General features: G+C 33.1%; 7 protein-coding genes and 1 pseudogene across 7 annotated transcripts; 6 read left to right on the top strand and 2 right to left on the bottom strand.

Moving 5' to 3' along the window:
• Positions 1–2,689: 2,689 nt before the first annotated feature.
• Positions 2,690–4,423, top strand: LOC107416680 (proline-rich protein 4). Its single transcript, XM_048471260.2, has 2 exons — positions 2,690–3,170; positions 3,263–4,423. The coding sequence occupies exons 1-2, from the start codon at positions 3,011–3,013 to the stop codon at positions 4,156–4,158; spliced, it is 1,056 nt and encodes a 351-aa protein (XP_048327217.2). The 5' UTR covers positions 2,690–3,010; the 3' UTR covers positions 4,159–4,423.
• A 2,943-nt stretch (positions 4,424–7,366) lies between these two features.
• Positions 7,367–8,762, top strand: LOC107416667 (serpin-ZXA). Its single transcript, XM_025072939.3, has 3 exons — positions 7,367–7,738; positions 7,976–8,185; positions 8,250–8,762. The coding sequence occupies exons 1-3, from the start codon at positions 7,367–7,369 to the stop codon at positions 8,760–8,762; spliced, it is 1,095 nt and encodes a 364-aa protein (XP_024928707.3).
• Positions 8,763–10,208: 1,446 nt separating this feature from the next.
• On the top strand, positions 10,209–11,655 carry LOC107416668 (serpin-ZX). Its single transcript, XM_016025192.4, has 2 exons — positions 10,209–10,605; positions 10,785–11,655. The coding sequence occupies exons 1-2, from the start codon at positions 10,264–10,266 to the stop codon at positions 11,568–11,570; spliced, it is 1,128 nt and encodes a 375-aa protein (XP_015880678.3). The 5' UTR covers positions 10,209–10,263; the 3' UTR covers positions 11,571–11,655.
• A 337-nt stretch (positions 11,656–11,992) lies between these two features.
• Positions 11,993–13,000, bottom strand: LOC107416670 (uncharacterized; annotated as a pseudogene).
• Positions 13,001–13,824: 824 nt separating this feature from the next.
• On the bottom strand, positions 13,825–14,798 carry LOC132803586 (uncharacterized protein At2g29880-like). The gene is made up of 2 exons (XM_060816823.1): positions 14,669–14,798; positions 13,825–14,372 (listed from the first exon to the last, which is right to left on the bottom strand). Exons 1-2 carry the CDS (start codon positions 14,796–14,798, stop codon positions 13,825–13,827), a joined length of 678 nt encoding a protein of 225 aa, XP_060672806.1.
• Positions 14,799–17,127: 2,329 nt separating this feature from the next.
• Positions 17,128–18,657, top strand: LOC107405929 (serpin-ZXA-like). Its single transcript, XM_060816880.1, has 2 exons — positions 17,128–17,532; positions 17,633–18,657. The coding sequence occupies exons 1-2, from the start codon at positions 17,128–17,130 to the stop codon at positions 18,419–18,421; spliced, it is 1,194 nt and encodes a 397-aa protein (XP_060672863.1). The 3' UTR covers positions 18,422–18,657.
• Positions 18,658–19,130: 473 nt separating this feature from the next.
• LOC125421987 (serpin-ZX-like) lies at positions 19,131–20,594 on the top strand. The gene is made up of 2 exons (XM_048472372.2): positions 19,131–19,565; positions 19,672–20,594. The coding sequence occupies exons 1-2, from the start codon at positions 19,158–19,160 to the stop codon at positions 20,458–20,460; spliced, it is 1,197 nt and encodes a 398-aa protein (XP_048328329.1). The 5' UTR covers positions 19,131–19,157; the 3' UTR covers positions 20,461–20,594.
• Positions 20,595–21,784: 1,190 nt separating this feature from the next.
• On the top strand, positions 21,785–23,463 carry LOC107416673 (serpin-Z2B). The gene is made up of 2 exons (XM_016025196.4): positions 21,785–22,348; positions 22,456–23,463. The coding sequence occupies exons 1-2, from the start codon at positions 21,944–21,946 to the stop codon at positions 23,239–23,241; spliced, it is 1,191 nt and encodes a 396-aa protein (XP_015880682.3). The 5' UTR covers positions 21,785–21,943; the 3' UTR covers positions 23,242–23,463.
• Positions 23,464–24,007: the final 544 nt, after the last annotated feature.

Below are 24,007 nucleotides of genomic sequence, written 5' to 3'. Positions count from 1 at the left end.
TCTTTTTCTCCGTCTTGAATAACAGACATAAGTTCCTTATCTTTTTCTCCGTCACACTTCTTTTGAATCTCAATTCACTCTCTTAAATCTCTTAACTAAAAGCAGCAGCCCTATTAAGCGTCCATTGTGCATATGATATAATATGCCCAAAACAACTACGCTGTTTTAAAATGTTTTTCTTAGGCTTGAACTATATGTGTGTGTGTGTGTGTGTGTGTGTGTGTATATATCTATATATCTATATATGTATTTTGATAGGAAATAGGTTTTAACTGTTTGGACTTTGATAGGAAATAGGTTTTAACTGTTTCCCATCAATGTTATGGATAATTCATCTATAAACCCAATGCAATTCTAACATTAACCAAGATTTAATTTTCGAAACCAAGAGCTTATAAGTTGAAGATTAAAAAACTGAGAACCAACAGATATAAATGTTTCCTGTGCAGATAGGGATTTTATGCTTGTTGTCTTGTATCAGCCTAGTTTGTACAGCAACTCAGAACCAGTTTTTTGGTTACTGTTATTGAGTGTGGTTAAGCATCAGTTTGAAAATGGAAATGCAATCTTTTGCGCTAATTCTTTGTTCGGTGCCATAATTATCATGCTTATTTAGCTTCCAATTGACAAACTGACTCGTGAGGATAGAGTGGCACATTTTGTGAATTTCTAATCTTAATTGTTAATGTAATATATATGTATACACACACTGAAATTGTTGCGGAAAATACACAAAACAAAACCAAGAAAAAAAACAAAAATAAAGATTGTCGTGTATATACATTATATATGTATATATATTATTTATTGTTGATCACACTGTTTTCAGAACTCACAGGGTGAATGAGCTGTTAATAATACTTCTTTCTCAAATGTGATACGTGTTGCAGAATGGACTTTTAACATTTTTGTTTTCTATTAAAAAAGTGTTAAAAGTCCATTATTTTTTCTTTTAATTTTCATTAAAAAAACAATTTTTCTATTAACAAAATTTCCAGACCAAGATTGAATCAATTTGAATTGGGAAGAATATGTGGAAATGGTAATTTTTGCAATTGTCAAATTCATGTTATATGTTAAAGACTACATTTTTTGGACACCTCTCTTAAAGGTTATTCTATAGATTGATGCATTTTCATGACCCAACTTCTTATTTTTCCTCCCTTTTTTTTTTGGTTTTTTTTTTTTTTTTTAAAAAAAAAGAAGTTGTTTTACTTCTAAGATTGTGATACTTTGCATCATTTGATTAAAAAAAAAAAAAAGAAAAAAGAAAAATGGAAAGCATGTCTAAAGTCGTCCGTGAGACAAGAGACATATAAAACCCGTGATGAAACAGAGGTTTTCAATAGAATTTTGGCAAATCCATCGCTTTTCTAATTGTCTCTTTATTTCAACATCAAATTTTCAAGAACGTGACATGGTAATAATGTCTTTGTTGGTTTTGATAGAGTCGAACTCCGTTCCCATTCCAAACATAAAATCCAGATAAGACTGTCAAACTAGTGGAAAGAAGTTCACACTATGATAATCAAACGGTGCTGACATGCTTATTTCACACTATGATAATCAAACGGTGCTGACATGCTTATTCTTGTTTGTTTTTGTATCTGAAAAAAAGGCAAAAAAAAATAAAATTGTGAAGGTTGTCTTATCTGTTGGTAGAATTCATATCGTAAAGAAGGAGAAGATGAATCAATTTCAGTGAAAAAGTAAAAGGAAAAAAAGTTGGTACTTTTGCATTAAAGCGGGGCACTACAGAAGTTTAACTTCATGAAAATTCCACTGCTTTTATCTGGTTACTATGTTTTGAAGTATTCGTTTTGACAGTAAAAAAAAAAAAATAATAATAATAAATAAATAAATAAATCTTGCAGTGCAGAATGGAAATCATTGAAAGAGATAGAGGATGCAAAAGTATCTGAATCATGCAAGATCTCACGCCAACACATGGGAGTGTCACAAAGTTCAAAGGAGTTTTAAAACATATTTTGGTCTCTTCCTTGCTTATAGATAACTGAGCCTTTGGAACCTTATGAAAGATTCCTTGGTTGGCTCTGGCTGGTCACTGTTCAAACACTAGAAACCTCCATTTCTATTATCATTAAACTATATATATATATATATATACACAAATACATATATAAATTCATTTCTTTTAAACAAAGTCCTTAGCAGCTAGTGTTTTTGCTTAGTTAATTTGTAGATTGGTTTACCCATTGTATTGCCAATCAATTTCTTTTGGCTAATTCACCCAAAAAACTTAAAATCAATTCTCGTGCAACTAAATTTTCTTAACTTTTGCAATATTATCCGAACCAAGAAAGTATTAAAACTCTATTGTTAACAAGCCACACATGCCAAATATAACCAAATAAAAGATATAGGGTTCAAGGTCATTTTGGGCTTTTGATGTGAATAGCATATACCCAAAAGAAACAAATCCTTGAATTCTTTTCTGTTGATCCCATGCTCAAGGCGTCAACAAATTTGTGGCTACTTTACATGTCTCGTGAACCAACAGGGACCCAACTATACTCTTGGTATTCTTATACCAACAAAGGAACAAACTTCATTAATGTAAGTAAAATACAAGCCAGCAAAAAGAAAATTAGAGGGCTTTCTCTCTCTCTCTCTCTCTCTACCTTTTTTTTTTTTTTTTTTTTAATCATTTTAATATCTACTCCCTTCAAGCTGGTATAGCTTCTTTTGAGCTGTTTAACATTCACTGCTTCTAGTTTGCAGTTGACTAGTTTTTTGCATGATTGACATAAAGAAGCTCGGTTGGGTTAGAATATAGAAGAACTTTTTTTAAAAAACTTTATTATTAATTTTATATATACTTCAAAACAAATTAGAAGAAAAAAAACAAATAGTGGTGTATAATTGAATAGAAAATATATTTTTCCGTTATAATAAACCTTTGGCAGTGGATATAAAAAGGAAGCTACTCTTTCTCATTCATGCTCAGGGTAGAGCTATAGAGTTCTTCAAGAGGGTTAGAGGCTTAAAAATGTTTTACCTTCTAAAAATATTCTTTTTCATCCTCACATTTACTTATCTTTCTGAGGCTAGACCTCAGAAGAATCCTTCAACTGCAGTCGTTGTTGGCACAGTCTACTGTGATACATGTTTCCAGCAGGATTTTTCCAAAGACAGCCACTTCATTTCAGGTTCATTTCAAATTTTTTTTTTCCTTACTTTTAGTTTACATTATCATAAATATTTTGGACTGAGATCCAATTTTATGGCATTTTGTATTCAGGTGCATCTGTTGCAGTGGAATGCAAAGATGGGACTTCGAACGAGACCAGTTTTCGGAAAGAAGTGAAGACGGATAATCATGGAGAATTCAAAGTCCAATTGCCATTCTCTATAGGCAAACATGTGAAGAAGATTGAAGGGTGTTCTGTGAAGTTGATAAGCAGCAGTGAGCCCTATTGTGCTGTGGCGTCAACAGCTACTAAATCTTCACTCCATCTCAAGTCAAGAAAGCAAGGAATACACATATTCTCAGCAGGGTTTTTCACCTTCAAGCCTCTAAAGCAGCCAAACCTATGCAATCAAAAACCAAGCATTGAGAATTCCAAGGGACTGAATTCCAACAAAGCCTCTCTACCTCCAGTGGATGATCTTTCATTTCCACCTCCAATTCAAGACCCTACTATTCCTGGTCTTCCTCCATTCCAATATCTTCCACCTCTTCCTACATTGCCTCAGCTTCCACCATTGCCAACTCTTCCTCCTCTACCTCCTCTTCTAGGACTTCCTAAATTCCCACCCGCTCAAGGAAAAACTAATACTGAATCAAAAGTACCTACAGAAAAATCTTCACAGAAATCTCAATTATCAGATGAAAAAGTAGTCAATCCTGAGTTTTTCTTCCCAGTACCACCAATCCTTCCACCACTTATCCCCAACCCATTTCAGCCACCTCCACTTATCCCCAACCCATTTCAACCTCCTCCACTCATCCCTAACCCATTTCAGCCTCCTCCAGCACCATTGCTTCCATTCCCACCTATCCCAGGTTTAACTCCATCACCACCACCACCATCTTTGCCATTTCCTTTCCCTCCAATTATCCCATTCCCGCCTACCATCCCTCGAATCCCCGGGACCCCCCCTGCTTCTTCTTCCTCTTCAAAGCAAACTCCTTGATTAAACAAGATATATAGATCATGTATAATTCTCAAAATAATATCCTTTATATGTTTGGTGAAGTTTTAATGTAAATTATTAGTATGGTTTTATTCAGTTGCCAGAACAACAATAGAGTTTGGAAGCCTGTGGAGCTTGTAGTGAAAACAGAATTATTGAGCTTGGAATAATGCTATGTCTCCACTAATCTGAGAGGCTTTATTTACTTAAAAATACTTTGTAAATCTTTATTATTTTCAATAAATTTGAGTACTTTTTAGCCTGATGGGCTCCCTTGGGCATGGTTAAACTACCTATAACCAAATTGGAACATGTCAATATGTGTGATGGCAAGGCTTTTAGTTTTAAAATGTAAGATAAGTTTTTGTTCCTTTGTATTAAAGTCAAACAATTCCAATCCTCCACATTCCACTTTGAAATTGCTGCAAGTAACTGCAAAGCCAAAAAAGTAATACCAATTGCTCTGTTCTTTAAAACCCAAATACCTTCTTTTCTAATATATTAGTATTCACAAAGTTTAACATATTATATATGCCCTTTCTAAATTTTTCTTTTTTTTTTTTTTAAAAAAAAATATTGGGGGTGGTTATGTTTTCTCTACAAATTAGATCCACTTTTTATTCCTAGATAAATGCTCAAATCATTGGTAGTTAAAAAGTTAAGGCCTTATCATATATCAGCCAACTGTATCACTATCTTGCGCTATGTGAAAACTTTGACGTACAATGCAGAGATATGACAGCAAATTCATGTACGTCATCTATTTGAAAATGACAGATTGGCCCTTCAAAGCAAAAACCATGTGAAGACAAACTGGGTACTCCATAAACAATATAAGACAAGTTGAAAGATGATTTCGTTTCATTTGGTGATAAAAGTCAGCAGGACTATGGAGCAGCATCAAGAAATGGATATCCCAACCTAGCCAACAAGAATATAATTGATATTCATCCTATGTGAATTAAGCCAAAGAAAGCAGGCAGCATAGATAAAATTTTATACCCATGAATATGTGATCTATGGCTATGTACATATTACATTGTAAAGTACTCCATTTTGTTGCATCCTCATTTATGTAATTAGACCTGCAGGCTTCAAAATGCTAATAAATGGATCAAAAGCTTCCCTAAATCATCAATAATGGAGTTTCCGGATCCAGCATGGTCAAACACAACCCATTTCAAGATGGACTTCTGTTTGCGCAAACCAAATTTTACTGAAGGAAATACTCATTAAGGGAACCGATTTTGTGGTATCCCCTTTGTCCTTACATGTTGTGTTGAGCTTGATTGCTGCAGGGTCAAAAGGACATACTTTGGAATAACTGCTATAATTTTTGAAATTACCGAGTGTTAGCAATCCAAATTAATTTGTTGCCGCAGATGGTCTTTCTTGCATCACAAGTTAAGGGAACTAGGAATCTTGAAAATGGTCCAATGTTGTCCTTTGCCAATGGAGTTTGGGTGGATCAAAGGATTGTTACACGTTCTTATCAGGCACGGCTGGAAAACGTTGACTTTCTAAACAAGGTATAATCTAAATTTCTTATACTATCTTCTTACTGCTCTTATACAACAGCTCAATGATTCTGTATCTTTTATGCCAATTTTTCAAAAAATCAATTGGAGGATGTTTAGCTATAATAAATTCTATTCTGGGAAATTCATTTCCCACAAATCCAATTCGAAACTGATGTTTCACAGAAATCATGACCTGCTGATAGTTGTTTGGGAGAAAAGAAAACTGTCTGTTCTTAATTATAAATAAAAAAAAATCAAGTAGCAACTATTCCGCTGCTATTTGACAGTACATGATTTAATCAGCATAACATATGTTACGTTCATTTCTACATATGCATGAAGGCTGAATAAGTAATAGATGAAGTGAATATTTGGGCTGATAAAGCAAGCAATGGACCAATAAAAGAAACTCCTCCCATCTGGATCTCTGAATAGTGAGACTACACCTTGTTCGTGCAATTGCACTCTACTTTAAAGGAGCATGGGATAGAACATTTGACACTTCCAAGGACTAAACTTCAAGATTTTCACCTTCTCAATGGTCAAAATTTTGGAGTTCCTTTCTTGACCACTGAAGAAAATGGCCGTCTCTAGGGATACTTTGATGGGTACAAAGTAGTTCAAATTCCATATCAGAGTGGGATTGGCCAAGATTCACAGAGATTATCCATGTACTTTTTCCTTCCAAATGAAAAAGATGGCCTGCCCAATCTAATCCAAACTCTCAAACTCACACCTGATTTCTTGTATCAAGAATTTGAGCTAAAGAAATACTACTCTGAGTTTTGGATTCCAAAATTTAAGTTCTCATACAAGTTTGAAGCTTCAGAGATCATGAAGGAAATTGGACTTAAACTACCTTTCAAGCATGGGGAGCTTACAGACATGGTTGATTGTCTCAATAGTCATAAACTCTAAGCTACTGCTAGCACTGCAGGTTTGCAAATATTTCGTAGTGTTCTTTACAGTAATCCACCTAGAAGCACCTTTGTGGCAGGCCATCCTTTCTTTTTTGTTCATGATATAAGAGAAGAGAAATATAGGATGGTGTTCTTCGTAGGAGCTGTTCTTAACCCTCTCTTGGATGCTTGACAATTGGAAGATGGCACAAAAAGATAAATTCTTTATATGATCTATGCTCACTTTGTAATTTTCTTTTTCATGTACTTTTTGGTCAAGTTTATGAGGATTAAATAATAATTCTATCCTCCTCTATCTTTAAGATATAATGACAGATGGTAGATTATCAAACGATAAGAAATAATAAAGAGCTCTTTCTGAAAGTTACATAGTATATATGTGCACTATTTACATTTATATTAATTTATTTTTTGCTACTTTAGTTTTCCTTCATTTCATTAATATTCTTATACAAATTTGCTAAGAAAATGATGATTTTTTTTTAAAAAAAAAAAAAGCACAGAGATGTATATTTTATTTACAAGATAAGTAGGTCAATAGTCAATACAACTAATTTCTAAAAGTTTATTTTTACTTTCGTAAATGCTACGTAATTTTAGATCCAATGTAGTTAAGCAAAAACTCAAAAGGTTCCATGTGTATATTTTGACAAAATTAAAGAAAACGAAATTTCTCTAAACTTTCGCCATTCCAAGATAAATAAAGCTGGGGTCGAGTTCAAAGACAATATCACAAAGACACAGATTAAAAGTTTCTTGATCATCAAAATGGAGAACTTAGACTGTTGTTTGTTGTTGACAAACAAGATTTTGGAAAATAAAGCTGCAAAGGGCTCCAATTCTGTGGCCTCTCCTTTATCCTCACATGTTATGCTAAGCTTGATTGCCGCAGGATCAAAAGGCCAAACTCTTCAACAGCTCCTTCATTTTTTGGGATCTAACAGTGTTGCAGATCTAAATTTGTCATCTTCAAAGTTTATCAGTCTCGCATCCCCAGCTAAAATCCTCTTTGGATGTCCACTTCTGTCCTTTGTCAATGGTGCATGGCTAGACCAGAGATTCACTTTGAAGTCATCTTTCCAAAAGATTGTCAAAGGCTCATACAAAGCTGAGCTCAAAAGCGTAGACTTTGTCACCAAGGTATATAAGGGAATGCTTGATAAATTACTGTCACGGAAAACATCAGGTAACATGTTGCATGACGTTGCATATCATAAAACATGTTGCTTGATATTGTCATGGACAAAAATTTGTCCAGGATTTCCTGATATGAGAAAAATTATATATATATATATATATATATTTAGTACTTTTCTGCATTGATCAATTGAATTTGCAAACACTTTGAATGATTTTGTTCATGGTAATCACTTATAGGCTGAAAAAGTAGTAGAAGAAGTGAATTTGTGGGCAGAGACATCAACTAGGGGACTAATCAAACAACTCCTCCCAAATGGATCACTGAACAGAGAAACTGCACTTGTGGTTGCAAATGCACTCTACTTCAAAGGAGTGTGGGAGCGAAAATTCGAAACCTCAATGACTCAACTTAGAGAATTCCACCTTCTCAATGGACAAACTGTTAAGGTTCCCTTCATGACTACTCCGAGATTCTTAAACCATCTTTATGGATCATTTGATGGTTATAAAGTGCTTCAGATTCCCTTACCAAACTGGTCAAGATGCTAGAAAAATTTCCATGTATATTTTCCTTCCAAACCAGAAAGATGGTCTCCTCAATCTAATCCAAACAGTTAAACTCAGTCCTGGTTTCTTGAATCAACGATTCGAGCTGAGGTTAGTTGACATCCCTGATTTTTATATCCCGAAATTTAAATTCTGTTTCGAGTTTGAAGCGTCGAAAACCATGAAGGAAATGGGGCTTAAACTACCTTTCAAGCCTGGGGAACTCACAGAAATGGGAACTAAGGGTTCGGAGAGTGACAAACTGTATGTTTTAGATATATTCCATAAGTCCTTTATTGAAGTTAATGAGGAAGGGACGGAAGCTGCAAGCACTACTGCTTTATGCTTGAAAAGCTGTCGTAGTGTTATAAGACTAAGCTTTGTGGCAGAGCATCCTTTCCTGTTTATGATTAGAGAAGAGACTCATGGCATGGTTTTTTTTGTTGGAGCTGTGCTCAACCCTCTCCCTGATGCTTAAGATTGGGGAATATGCTACAAAAATTTACATATCTTGTTTATTTACAACGTATAATTTTTATTTTTATTTTTTTGAATTTGTCTCTTAACTTGAGATCCAATTAGTAGATGTAATTTACAAATAAAACATTGTAATATCTTTGGATTAATAATATAGTCAAAGGTTTTGAGGTCATACGAAATTATTTCATTGTTTATTTGTGATGTGTGCGGAAGACGTTCACTACAATTGGGATATCCTAATTTGCTAGGTGGTGATTACTTATAAACCTTATACAAGTAGGTCACAGCCATTTGCGATTGCTGGTTTGAAGTTGGTGGGTTAGAAGTAGTTTGATAATATTAATATTTTCCTATGTCCTTGTTTAATGTTATTTTTGGATACTTGACACCCAAGAAACAAAACAGCCTAGCTAATAGTCATTGACCAAAAGAAAAAAGTCGCCGTTGACTATGTAAATTTCCATAAAATTTATTTCTACATATTAATTTATTTCAAAATAATGGATTTAATAAGCAAATTCCGATAAAATTATGAACCTTTTGTTGGTAAATATATTTGTTTTTGAGAGAAGCAAAAGGTTATAATACAATTTACGTTTACAAAATTTTGCTAAGGAATTACAAAAATTGAAAAATGCTATTTGTAACAAAGGTGATGATTCCTGGCGGGTTTATATATCCATTGTGAGTTCACTTTTCCATATAGAATTTTAGTTCTAAAAAATCAAAAGAATTTTAATGAAGCCAACCTATTATTGCCATATTGATTATCATTACCAGTTGGATTTATGGTTGATGTGGCACTTGTTAACTAAGTGCTTTCAATTTCTTTCCGGATCTGAATCCCTTGCTTGTTTTTCTTCTATCTTCATGTGTTTTATTTGAATTTAATTATGTTTTAAAAAGGTTATGTCAATAAAATGGATATATATCATTCATTGGATTAACAATGCATGGTTAAAATACAAAAAAAAAAAAAAAAGCATAAACAAGTATAGAAAAACCAAGTAGAGGATCCTAATTCTTTAGCATAAACAAGTATAGAAAAACCAAGTAGAGGATCCTAATTCTTTCTTTTGACTTCTAAAGCATAGCTAACGCAGGCCAATTAAATTGCCACATCAGCTATGAGCTCATTGGTGATGAATAGTATTTTGTAAAAAAAATCTAATAAGTTGTAGAGCTATCTTGTTGATGAAGGTAAATGCCAAGCTATCTCAAAAAGTCTAATTGGTCAATCCATCCATTGCACCCGAATGGAAGCAAGCAAACCCAAAAACGCGTTCCACATCCCCATTGATTTCTTCAACTTTCCTTGCCTTGCCTATATATATATATATATATATACATAGTTAGGGTCGAGTTCAAGAAAACAATATTACAGGACAAAATATCAAAAATCTTTTATTTTTTTGACTATGGCAATGGAGCACCCAGGTTCAGGGTCAAACACCTACCTCTTCAACACTGACTTCTGCTTGCTCGTGACAAACCAAATTATGGAAAAAGAAGCCGCAAAGGGCTCCAACTTTGTGGCCTCTCCTTTATCCGTACATGTTGTATTAAGCTTGGCTGCTGCAGGATCGACAAGCCATACTTTGAAACAGTTTCTACACTTTCTTAAATCCAACAGTGTTAGCGATCTAAATATAATGTCTTCAATGCTCATAAATGTTGCTTCCCCAATTGAGGGAAGTGATAAGAACCTCGCAGGTGGTCCTCTCTTGTCTTTTGTCAATGGTGCTTGGCTTGATCAAAGGTTCCCTTTGAAGTCAACTTTCCAACAGATTCTCAAAGCTACTTACAAAGCTGAGCCCAAAAATGTGGACTTTTTAAACAAGGTATATATCTTCTTTTTATTCATTTTTTATTTATTTTTCCTCTTTTTTTTTAGTGTCTATATTAACTCTATTGTTGAATCAAACTGAGATTTTGAAATTATACAAAGCATGGTTGTAATTAATGACATATATAACATAACATTTCATGCATATATGCTTGGTCATGATCAATAATGAAGGCTGAAGAAGTAGTACAAGAAGTGAATTTGTGGGCTGAAACAGAAACCAAAGGGCTAATCAAACAACTCCTCCCAACTGGATCTCTGGATAAGTACACTGTGCTTGTGCTTGCAAATGCGCTCTATTTTAAAGGAGCATGGGATCAAAAATTCGACCCCTCAATGACTCAACTCCGAGACTTTCACCTTCTAAATGGGCAAACTGTTCGAGTTCCTTTCATGACCAATCAAAGTTTTATGGGCCAGCTTTATGGATCTTTTAATGGTTTTAAACTACTTAAAATTCCCTACCAAAGTGGTCAAGATCCAAGGAAATTTTCCATGTACTTTTTCCTTCCAAATGAGAAAGATGGTCTTCTAAGTCTAATCCAAAAAATCAAACTGAATCCTGGCTTGCTGAATCAACGATATCATCTCTGGTATGAGGATCTCGCTCATTTTTGGATTCCAAAGTTTAAATTCTCTTCTGAGTTTGAAGCTTCAGAAACCATGAAGGAAATGGGGCTGAAACTACCATTCAAGTCTGGGGAGCTGACAGAAATGGTTGACAGCCCTTACAGTGATGATCTGTTTGTTTCGCGTGTATTTCACAAATCTTTTATTGAAGTGAATGAGGAAGGGGCCGAAGCTTCAGCAAGCACGGCTGTTAAGAGTCAAATGCTCTGTGCTAGAATTGTTACTCCAAGCTTTGTGGCAGACCATCCTTTCCTGTTTGTGATTAAAGAAGAGACTCATGGTATAATTTTCTTTATTGGAGCTGTGCTCAATCCCCTCCTTGATGCTTAAGATGGAGAATATATATCCTGTGTTTTTCTCGATTTTATGTCAAATGTGTATCAATAAGTCTTCAGATTAGGACAAATCAACTCTTCGGGGGTGTATTCAATTTCTACTTTTAATGTTTTTTTTTTTAAGTGATAGAACTTTATGGATTTGTTGGATTTTAATGGATTTAAACAGAATTTATAAAAGTATGATAGACTTTCATAGACTTTTGTTTTAATAACTTTTAAAGACTTTTAATGATTTTTAAAAATATTTATAATATAACCATATATTAAAAAGTATAATCTACTTAAAAATGAAAATGAAAAAATTATAAAAAATGAAACGAACAATCCATTACTACTAACAAATAATAAAAATATCTAATATTCATTTTTTTTAAAATACCAACGATCTCATTGTTATGTGTAAAAAAAAAAAATCTATTGTTCAATATCATTAAAATGTTCAACATCATTCCACATATTAGCAGCTATAGCATCTCTCCACTGATTTGCATGCTCTCTTTGTTGTCTTGAGTCTCAATAATTGGTTCAGAATCATCCTTCTCATTAGCTGGTATTGCTAAAGATGATGAACCTTCATCATCTTGTTCTTTTGGAAACTCATTAGAACGACACTTTTTGCGCAGAAAGTTATGTAATCCTACACAAGCTAATACTAATTTTGTTTGTGTATCAAATGGAAATGGAGGAGCTGTTTTGAAAATTGTAAACCATGATTTAAATATACCAAATATTCTCTCAATTGTATTTCTCAGTGAAGCATGACGATGATTGAATAATTCATTTGGAGTTTCAGGGTCACGACTTTGACCTAAAAAATCTTGAAGATGATAACGAATACCTCGAAAAGGAGCTAAAAATTGACATCGATTTGGAAATCCACAATCCACACCAAAGAAAATTTACTTAACCATATAATATTTGCATCATTAGGAAGCAATACGTAACATGTATAATTAGAAAAAAAAAAGTAATAATAATAATAAATACATGAATAAATAAATATATAAATACCTTGTGGTAGTTTAAGTCCATTCCTCCTTGATAGAGCATCATTTAATACTTTTGAATCATGAGCAGATCCTTCCCACCCACTAAGCACATACATAAATTCTAAATCAAAGTTGCAAGCTGCTAAAAGATTTTGTGAAATTAGTCCATGACGTTTACGATAACTACTTACATCATGTCCTCATACCATTGCTGGAATATAAGTGCCGTCAATAGCTCCTATGCAATCCTATACTTATAAAAATAATATAGAATAGGTTATAAGAATTACAACAATTTAATAGTTAAAAAAGAAAAAACAACAATAACAATAATAATAATTAATACTTAAAAAAAATCACTTACTTTAAAGTAAGGGTAAAATCTTGTACTTTCTCTAATTTTTTCTGGCATTGTTACTCCAGGTTTAGCCATCAAATCTACTGCGATTGTGTTCAACGCCCTCAAAATCTTGTTAAAACTTTGACTACTGATAAAATGTGACCATTCAAATGTTTTACAAATCAAACAATATCAAGAATTTTGGCCGACAGTAAGTAAAAATGTTGCAAGCATCTCTTCAACACATATCTTGTATCATATAGTAATGTTTTTTTCTCTAATGATGTTACATGACTTTAGAAACACATAAGGATACATTCTATAACCTTGCCAAAAGTTTGTCGATTCCTCACTCAATATTTTATGTATGTAGTTGTATCCAATTGATGTTTTTGATCTTCTGGATAATCATGATTACTATACGTGTTAACTATGAGTTCATGTAGTACCTGGAGAATTGCTCTAATAGCTATCAAAGAATTTTTAACTTTTTCCTGCAATTCTTCTTCATACTCTTCTTCTTCCATCTCTTCCTCTTCTATTTTTTCTTTGTCTATATTGGAATAAGACATTGTAAATAAAGCCTCCTGATCAAATTATTTTAAAAAAGAAAAATAGCATAAAAAATTATTTAAAAATAAGCTCATTTTTTAGTACACGTGTTAAGCTTAATAATAATGAAAAAAATAATGAAAAAAATAATCATCCAATGATCAAAGATTTAAAAAAGAATTTAAATGCATATTCATAATAATCACATATATAAAAAAAAAAAAAACATGTCAAATTCATTCTATTGATATTTTATACTAACAAAAAAAAAATAATAATAATAATAAGTTAGACACTCAAAATAAAAATAACATCCTTAAAACAATATATTTTAAAATAACTCAATTTTGTAATTCAAAGTTAATCTAGTCGAAATGCTCTTGGGGTGTCATTTTGAAGAACTCGATCTTCTTTGCTCTAGTGTTTACCAATTTCAATGCCTTATATTGAGCTTGCTTATCCAAGTTTGGAATCTCCTTGATAATATCCCAACAACTATAATCTTTAGTACCAATTGAATCGATACTTTGATTCAACTTGTTAATACTTTGATTGATTTTCTCCAAGACTGATGCTTGTGATCTGTTAGTTTCAAAAGAACTAGATTTTCCATCAAAGTCCATTCTATTTCTTTTTGTTGTTGTTGGAGGAACCCCTGAACTCATGTTCTGAAAAGGTAATGATGAAGTAAAATTGCTTAAAGTGGGAGACTGCAGTGAAGTTTCTTGTATATCACTTGGTATGAATGTCTCGGTCGTGAGATCATATGTCAGGTTGTCTAAATCACCATCTCTATTTTCTTCTAAGTCAAATATTCTTACATCAGTTTCCTCTCCTAATCCAATTGAATGTTTCCCAGTTGCAGCTCCATTTCCAATTGCAATTCTCAAGTCTTCATAATCAGCAAAAGTGTCTGTACGATAACTTTTATGGGTAGGATGAGATTGACAAGAAATAAAAGTACAATTAGCATTTTAGTATGTTATAGAAACAAGCACTAGACAATGTATAAAAAATTACTATTATTAATATTCATTATTTTTTTGTATATATATATTTTAAATAGAAGAAAGCTTACCTTAAAATAGTCCTCCCATACTTCTTCACTAGCACTAAATTTTTTTGTTATAGGATTCCATCCAAATCCAGAGCTATGCTGCATAAGTTGAGAGTAGTTGGCATATCATTGTTTAAACCATTTCAACTGACTTGTATACTCCTTATAAGTCCATTCACTCCCAAATTTTGCATTAAGAACGGAAAGTATTCTGTTTTCTACAGTTTGCTTGCTTAATAAACTATTTTTATCACGCCATCCACGATTGGCAGCATCAACCATGAGTTTTAGCAACTCATTGCTCTTGTCTATTGACCATACTTTATATTTTTCTATACCTTTTCCTTTTCCTTTATGATTTCCTTGTTGTGAATCCTCCTTTAAAAATTAGTATATTTTACATAAAATACAATATACAATTAAAAAAATAAAAGAATAGTGTGCAGAATGCTAATAAATCCGTGAAACTTTAAAAACAATATACAAAAGAACTTGTAAAAAAAAAAAAAAAAAAAAAGCTGGAAATCACATGAATGCCGAATAGTGATATACCAAATACTAATGCATGTGTGCCTGGATGCGACTAGTTAACCTAGAATTAATAGCCTTGATGTTGAGGTGTCTAATTCATAGCACAAATATACCAATTAAAATGGATATAGAAATTAAAATGGCACAAAAATCAGTCCCTTTCCTTTTCATTAACCACCAACAATATTTGTACATAAACTACTACATTGGCCATCAAACATTAAAAAAATAAAAAAAATAAAAAACAACTATATTGCCTATATCTATGTGTTTGTGTGTGTATTTGTGTACATGAACAACATGCCTATAATGATTAAAATCAAATTTCTCTGTTTTTCTTCTTTCTAAGAAAATGCATCATCAACAACCTTTTAAAAAATAAGAAAAAGGAGAGAAAGTGCAAACAAAATTATGCCACAAAAAAACGATGCACAGCCACCAATTATATACCCAAAAAGAAATCAAGGTTTATTCACCAAAAAAAAAAAAAAAAAAAGAAAAAAAGTCAAGATTTGCTTGTTACGCCTCCTACACTAGTACAATCATTACATTCTACTTCTAATAAGACAAAAATGAACAGAAAAAGAAAAAGAAAAAGAAAAATAGTTTCTACTATAAAAAAAATCACCATTATCACAAAAGAATCACCTTATATACATATATATTTTTATTGGTGAGGGATTTCTATTCATCAAAAAATAATTTCAGTACAATAGTCAAAAATCATATAAAATAATGGTAATAAAGAGTAACCGCACTCTCCTCTATCACAAAATCCAAACCATAGATCAAAAAATATACAACGTACTGGAAATTTTTTGAGATGATTGAGATAGAAGAATACTGAGCAGCTTCCCTTCAACGTGCAGCGGCATTTTTTCAGTGTCTTTTTTATTTTTTAGAAGTCGGTAAATTTCTTTGGGGTAGCTGGTGCAAAAATTGGAAGAACTTCTATTTATATCTCTCACAAAAAAGTCAAAAAAAGTAATCAAAAGTCCAAATCTATAAAAATCAAATACAAATTGAATACATCTTTACTTTTAAAGATTTAAAAAAGTCATAATTAAATACACTACAATTTTTATAGACTTTATCAAAATCTTTAAAAGTCAGTATTAAATACCTTTTTACTTTTAAAAGTATTTAAAAGTCTATATTTAATACACCAATACTTTTAAAATCTACAAAAGTCATTAAAAGTTAAGATTAAATACACCCCCCAAATTATTTTTGTATATGCTATAGTTAATTTTGTTTTATTTTGGTTTTTGGTTTTTGTTTTTGTTTTTTGTTTTTGTTTTTTTGGTTTTTTTTGTTTTTTTTTTGGTTTTTTTTGGTTTTTTGTCTCTTTACATAATTGAGATCCAAATTATGGATGTTTATAAATAAAAACATCCTTCTCTCTTCTTGGATTAATAGCAAAAATTCAGTGGAAAACAAAATATTTAATTTCCTTGAGGTCATATTTATAGCTAATAAAGAAAGCCTTTGAGGTCATATCATTTTTTAATGTTGTTTTGTAGTATGTGTTAATGTTACATGAAGTTAGAAACAAAACAAAGCCCCTCATGTTGTCCAAATTAGAAAAAGTGAGGGTATATAGCATATTTAGTAGTAGTAATTAATAGTTATAATAGTAACAATAAATATAAGACGTGCAAAGATAAAAAGCTTTTGGTGATCAAATGGGACCGTTTAGACAAGTATCAAACACCGCCCTTTTCAACAGGGACCTTTGCTTGCTTTTGGCAGTAATAATCTTGCATCGCCATTTGTTGGAAGTAAGAGTATGTTTCTTTTGAAATGAAAAGAGCATGTTTTCATAAAATAAGTGAGAGGTTAATAAAATTTATTTTTATGAATCTAAAATTTGTAAAATACAAAGCTTCATTTGTTATGGCTTGACAACAGGTGGAGCTATCTTGTTGATGAAGTAAATGTTATATTCAACGACACAATTTGAAAAAACAAATCAAAAAAAAAAAAAAAAAGTCTCACATCAACTTTCCTTGAATTTTTCGTTCTTCTACTCATAAACAATATTATGAGAAGAATGTCAAAATGCTTTTTGATCATCAAAATGGAGAACTCACCTCAATCAAACACCAATACCCTCTTCAACACAGACTTCTGTTTGCATTTGACAAACCTGATTTTAGAAAATGAAGCATCAAAGGGCTCCAATTTTGTGGCTTCTCCTTTATCCTTACATGTTATGCTGAGCTTGATCGCTGGAGGTACAAAAGGCCAAACTCTGCAGCAGCTTCTTCACTTTTTGGGATCAACAAGTATTCATGATCTAAATCTGTTAGCTTCAAAGATTATCAATCTTGCATCCCCGGCTGAGAGCCTTGCAGGTGGTCCACTTCTGTCCTTTGTCAATGGAGCTTGGATCGATAGAAGGTTTACTTTGAAGTCATCCTTCCAAGAGATTGCCAAAGCATCTTACAAAGCTGAGCTCAAAAGCGTAGACTTTGTAACCAAGGTATATAGCATAGCATATATATATATATATATATATTACGTACACACATACATATATCTAGCTAGCTTAACTTATAATGATTTTCATTTGATTTGATCAGGCTGAAAAAGTGGTAGAAGAGGTGAATTTGTGGGTTGAAGTAGCAACAAAAGGACTAATCAAACAACTACTCCCCGCTAGATGGCCGGACAGAGAGACTGTCTTTGTTCTTGCAAATGCACTCTACTTTAAAGGAGCGTGGGATTTAAAATTTGACCCATCAATGACTCAACAAAGGGACTTTCACCTTCTCAATGGACAAATTGTTCAAGTTTCTTTCATGTCCACTCAGAGACGTAGACGCCGTCTATACAGATCCTTCGATGGATATAAGCTAGTTCAAATTCCATACCAAAGTGGTCAAGATGCCGGGAAGTTTTCCATGTACTTTTTCCTTCCAAATGAGAAAGACGGTCTGCCAAATCTAATCCAAATGGTTAAACTCAATTCCGGTTTCTTGAATCAACAATTCAAGATAGGGTTAGAAAATATGTCTGATTTCTGGATTCCAAAATTTAAATTCTGTTTTCAGTTCGAAGCTTCAGAAACCATGAAGGAAATGGGGCTTAAACTACCATTTGAGCCGGGGGAGATGACAGAAATGGTTGAGAGAGGTAATAGTGATCATGGGCTTTTTGTTTCAGATATATTGCATAAGTCTTATATTGAAGTAAATGAGGAAGGAACAGAAGCTGCAGCAAGCACTGCTGTTCGAGGTCCACGTTCCCGTGCTAGCATTCCATCTCAAAGCTTTGTTGCAGACCATCCTTTTTTGTTTATGATAAGAGAAGAAACTCTTGGCATCATTTTCTTTGTTGGAGCCGTGCTCAATCCTCTTCTGGATGCTTAAGACAAATTGTAGATGTTTATGGATAAGACTACTATTGAAAAAATATACTACATGAAGGGAATATACACATTTTGGACCCTCCTTAATATCAATATATGTTAACTTTAATGTTTACTTTTGTTTTGTTCTTTTGTAATGTTATTTTTTGTTCTTTATTCATTTTCAATGGGTGGAGAACTTTTTGTTCTTGTCACTTGTCAGCTTGTATCGCTGGTGATTCTACAAAGAAAACAGAGCCCCCCAATATTGTCCCTTTCGAAAATAGGAAAAGTGAGGTGATCAAATTTCCATCCTTACATATCTTAATGGGAATTTTTTGCAAAGATTCTTCTTTTTGTCTGCAGGGACTTTTGCTAGCAATGGAATGAAAAGCAACGTGTTTTTATAAAATAAGTAACCGGTTAAAACAATTTTCATTTTTATGAATTTAAAATTTGTGAAATACGAAACTTCATTTGTTATGCCTTGGAGAGGAAATATATATATATATATATATATTGGGACAAGGTGAGCTATCTTGTTGATGAAGTATATATTGGGACAAGGTGAGCTATCTTGTTGACGAAGTAAACTTTCCAATGCAATTATGCAACGTGTACGGGCTCACACCTCCCAATAAGACAAAATAAAACGTCCCTAATCAATCAGCTTACCTAGAATTTTTCATTTTTCTGCCCCTATATATAACAAGTTAACAATCACAAGACAAAATATCAAAAGCCTTTTGGAAATCAAAATGGAGAACTCACCACAATCAAACACTAGTGCCCTCTTCAACACAGACTTCTGTTTGCTGTTGACAAGCCAGATACTTGAAAAGGAAGCCCCGAAGGGCTCCAATTTTGTGGCCTCTCCATTATCCTTACATGTCATGCTAAGCTTGATTGCTGCAGGCTCGAAAGGCCAAACTCTGAAACAGCTTCTTCATTTTTTAGGATCAACGAGTATTGGTGATATAAATCTGTTGTCTTCGAAGATTATCAGTACTGTTGCATCCCCAGCTGAGAACCCCGAAGGTGGTCCACTTCTGTCCTTTGTCAATGGTGCTTGGCTCGATCAAAGGTTCATTTTGAAGCCATCTTTCCAAGAGATTGCCAAAGACTTGTACAAAGCTGAGATTAAAAACGTGGACTTTGAAGCCAAGGTGCATTACATATTAAAGATTCCTATACTATTCACACACAGATAAATAATATGTATATATGTAGCTGGCTTAACTTAGAATTATTTTCATGTAATTTGCGCATCAGGCTAAAGAGGTGGTAGAAGAGGTGAACTTGTGGGCTCGAATAGCAACCAATGGACTAATCAAACAACTCCTCCCAGACAAATCGTTGGATAGTGAGACTGCACTTGTACTTGCAAATGCACTCTATTTCAAAGGAGCATGGGATCAACAATTTGACCCCTCAATGACTCAACATAGAGACTTTCACCTTCTCAATGGGCAAATTGTTCAAGCTCCTTACATGACCACCAAGAGATCTATGCGCCACCTATATGGTTCTTTTGATGGTTATAAAGTACTTCAAATTCCCTACCAGAGTGGTCAAGATGCCCGGAAATTTTCCATGTACTTTTTCCTTCCAACTGAACAAGATGGGCTGCCTAATCTAATCCAAATGGTCAAACTCAATTCTGGTTTCTTGAATCAGCAATTCAAGACAAGGTTAGAAAGTCTCCCTCATTTTTGGATTCCAAAATTCAAATTCTCTTATGAGTTTGAAGCTTCAGAAACCATGAAGGATATGGGGCTTAAACTGCCTTTCAAGCCAGGCGAGATGACAGAAATGGTTGATACTGGTAATGGTGATGATGGGATTTATGTTTCAGATATATTCCACAAGTCTTATATTGAAGTAAATGAGGAAGGGACAGAAGCTGCAGCAAGCACTGCTGTTCGATTTCGACGTTGCTGTGCCATAATTCCAACTCCAAGCTTTGTAGCAGACCATCCTTTTCTGTTTATGATAAGGGAAGAAACTCATGGCATGGTTTTCTTTCTTGGCGCTGTGTTCAATCCTCTCTTGGATGCTTAAGATCAAGGAATATGCTTTTCATGAATATTGTTGGTCAAATATAATATGTATCAAGACAAATTACCTTTCTTGTTTATTTAAGTGCAATAGCTATTTTTTTGTCTCGTATAATTAAATAAAACTTCTTACTTCCTATAAAAGAAAACAACATATTTAATTACGTTGAGGTCATATTATTAACCAAAGAAAAAAAAAAAAATATATATATATATATATATATATATCTTGAGGTCATACGAATATTTGTTAATTTCAATGTTTAATTGTAGTGCGTAGGTGGGGTCTACTTCAATATTCCTACTTTTGTTCTTGACCCAAGAAACAAAAAAATCAGAGCGTTTTCTATTGCCCCTTGAAATATCTAAAAAGAGATCCCGGAATTTTATGCAATGATTTCGTCTTTAATTTATTTTTTTATTATTTTGTATATTTGTGTGGTTATTTAGTTGTTAGTAGTTCTTCTGGTTCATTTCTGTTGGTGGAAAACTTCCAAATTTCCCATTTGCTCTGGTTCATTTGAATTGAAATGAAAGAAAGAATATACAAGGAGATATTTACCTATTTTGAACCTCCAGGCTCCAGCTTATCATTAGCTAGATAGGCAATAATCTGTGGCGTCTCCGTTATGCACATTTTACACATATAATATGCTACGCTTGATTGCTGCATAGTAAAAGAGTTCCAATTTTTTTTTGAAATATGAAAAAGTCATTTTTCTTATTGCATTTTAGGAACAAAAAGTCATAATACTTACAAACAAGGAACAGTTATGCATTGTGGATTTGATTGGCATTAAAATGCCCTTTCTCAATTTATTAAAAAAAGATATATAAAATTAAAAAGAAAGAGCTAGATTTCATTTGATAGCTTGTTAGTTTGAGATACTTTAAAAATTTTAACAAATGTTAACTAATTAATATGTAAAGTAAGCAATGATAAAAAGAAAAAAAAAAAAAAAAGAAGAAGAAGAGAAGAAGAAGAAGAAGAAGAAGAAGAAGAAAAAGTAAGTAAATTGCATAAAATTAAATTAAAAAAAAAAAGAAAAGAAAAATGAAAAACCAAAGCCTCTTGCCAAACAAAACACTGAAAAATGAAAGAATATACTTTTATGAACTTAATTAAGATTATCCTTTAATAGAAAATTTTGTTGTGTATGGGACAGGGAAACATACAACAGAGAAAGCCACCTAAAAATAAAATAAAGTAGTCGGCAGGTGAGGCTATTTTGTTGATGAAGTAAATGCCAGTTAAATTAATTAATATTTAAACTCATGCGCATATATATGCTACGAAATTATCATTCAAACTCCAATGTAAACAACAATTGAAAGTGATCCACGTCTCCAATACAACAAAGCGAAACAGAACATAATACTTTCTTCGAATTCTTTGTTCTTCTACCCCTATATATGGCCAATTGATAATCACAAACGATATTATAGGACAAACATCAAAAGGTAGCTAGCTTTTCGATCATCACATTATGGAGCACTCACTAGAATCAAAAACAAATACCCTCTTCAACACTGACTTCTGTTTGCTTTTCACAAACCAAATTTTGGAAAATGAAGCTGCAAAGGGCAACAATTTTGTGGCCTCTCCTTTATCCTTACATGTTATGCTAAGCTTGATTGCTGCAGGATCAAAAGGCCAAACTCTGCAACAGCTTCTTCACTTTTTGGGATCAACCAGTGTCGGTGATCTTAATCTATTGTCTTTGAAGATTATCAATCTTGCATCCCCTGCTGAGAACGTTGCCGGTGGTCCACTTCTATCCTTTGTCAATGGTGCTTGGCTCGATCAAAGTTTCACTTTGAAGTCATCTTTTGAAGAGATTGTCAAAGGTTCTTACAAAGCTGAGCTCAAAAGCGTGGACTTTGTAACCAAGGTAATATATGTATATATATTATCTGTTTTTATGAGACATATTTTTGACCTTTTCATTGCTGCAGCAATTGAATTTTTCATTTAGTTTTAATTTTATCATCATTGAAGGCTGAAGAAGTAGTGAAACAAGTGAATTCCTGGGCTGAAGCAGCAACCAAGAGGCTAATCAAAGATCTTCTCCCAATTGGATCCCTCAAAAGTGATACAGCACTTGTGCTTGCAAATGCACTCTATTTTAAAGGAGCATGGTATCAGCAATTCGACCCCTCATCGACTCAGCTTCGGGACTTTCACCTTCTAAATGGGCAAACTCTTCAAGTTCCATTCATGACCACTAATAGATATATACGCCATCTTTACGGATTATTTGATGGTTATAAAGTGCTTCAAATTCCTTACCAAAGGGGTCAAGATGCCCGTATATTTTCCATGTACTTTTTCCTTCCGGATGAAAAAGAAGGCCTGCACAATCTAATCCAAAAGATTAAATTCAATCCCGGTTTCTTAAATCAAAAATTTAAGCTGTGGTTAGAGGATCTCCTTCACTTTTGGATTCCAAAATTCAAATTCTCATTTGAGTTGGAAGCTTCGAAAAGCTTGAAGGAAATGGGGCTGAAACTACCATTTAAGCCAGGGGAGCTGACAGAAATGGTAGACAGTCCCAACAATGATAGACTTTATGTTTCAGATATATTCCATAAGTCCCGTATTGAAGTGAACGAGGAAGGGACTGAAGCCGCAGCTAGCACTGCCGCTACTTTTTTGCTCCGCTATGGCAGAATTCCAACTCCAGGCTTTGTGGCTGATCATCCTTTCTTGTTTATGATAAGAGAAGAATCTCAAGGAATGGTGTTTTTTGTTGGAGCCGTGCTCAACCCTCTACTGGATGCTTAAGGTCGATCAGGAAATGTTATAAAACTTATTCTCTCTCTCTCTCTCTCTCTCTCTCTCTCTCTCTCTATATATATATATATATATATATGCATATGTTGAATAAGAGTGTTGGGAAGAAATTGTTTTCTTGTTTTGATATAAATATTTGTATTTTAATAATGCTAAGATTGACTCAACTTAGAGAATTCCACACCTTCTCAATGGACAAACTGTTAACGACCACTCCCAAGATTCTTAAACCATCGTTATTGATCATTTGATGGTTATAAAGTTCTTCAAATTTCCTATCAAACTGGTCAAGATGCTAGAAAATTTTTCATGTGCATTTTTCCTTCCAAACCAGAAAGTTGATCTCCAGAATCTAATCCAAACAGTTAAACTCAATCTTGATTATTTGAATCAATGATTCGAGCTGAGGTTAGTGGACATCCCTGATTTTTACATCCCAAAATTTAAGTTCTGTTTCGAATTTGAACCTTCAAAAACCATGAAGGAAATGGGGCCTAAACTAATTTTCAATCCTGGTGAGCTCACTGAAATGGTAAACAGTTTGGAGAGTGACAAACTGTATGTTTCAGATATCTTGCATAAGTCTTTTATTGATGTTAATGAGGAATGGGCTTCATAAAAATTTATAAGTATCCAACGAAATATTTGGGATCAAAGCTGGATTTTATATAGATAATTTTTTTCACAATTTCACTTTTAAAATCCTTTCAAATCCATTAAAATACTTTAAAATTAATGACTTTTTAAATACATTTAG

Source organism: Ziziphus jujuba, chromosome 4 (genome assembly GCF_031755915.1).
Source record: "Ziziphus jujuba cultivar Dongzao chromosome 4, ASM3175591v1".
NCBI lineage: Eukaryota > Viridiplantae > Streptophyta > Magnoliopsida > Rosales > Rhamnaceae > Ziziphus > Ziziphus jujuba.
This window is presented reverse-complemented; position numbering and strand designations above follow the sequence as displayed.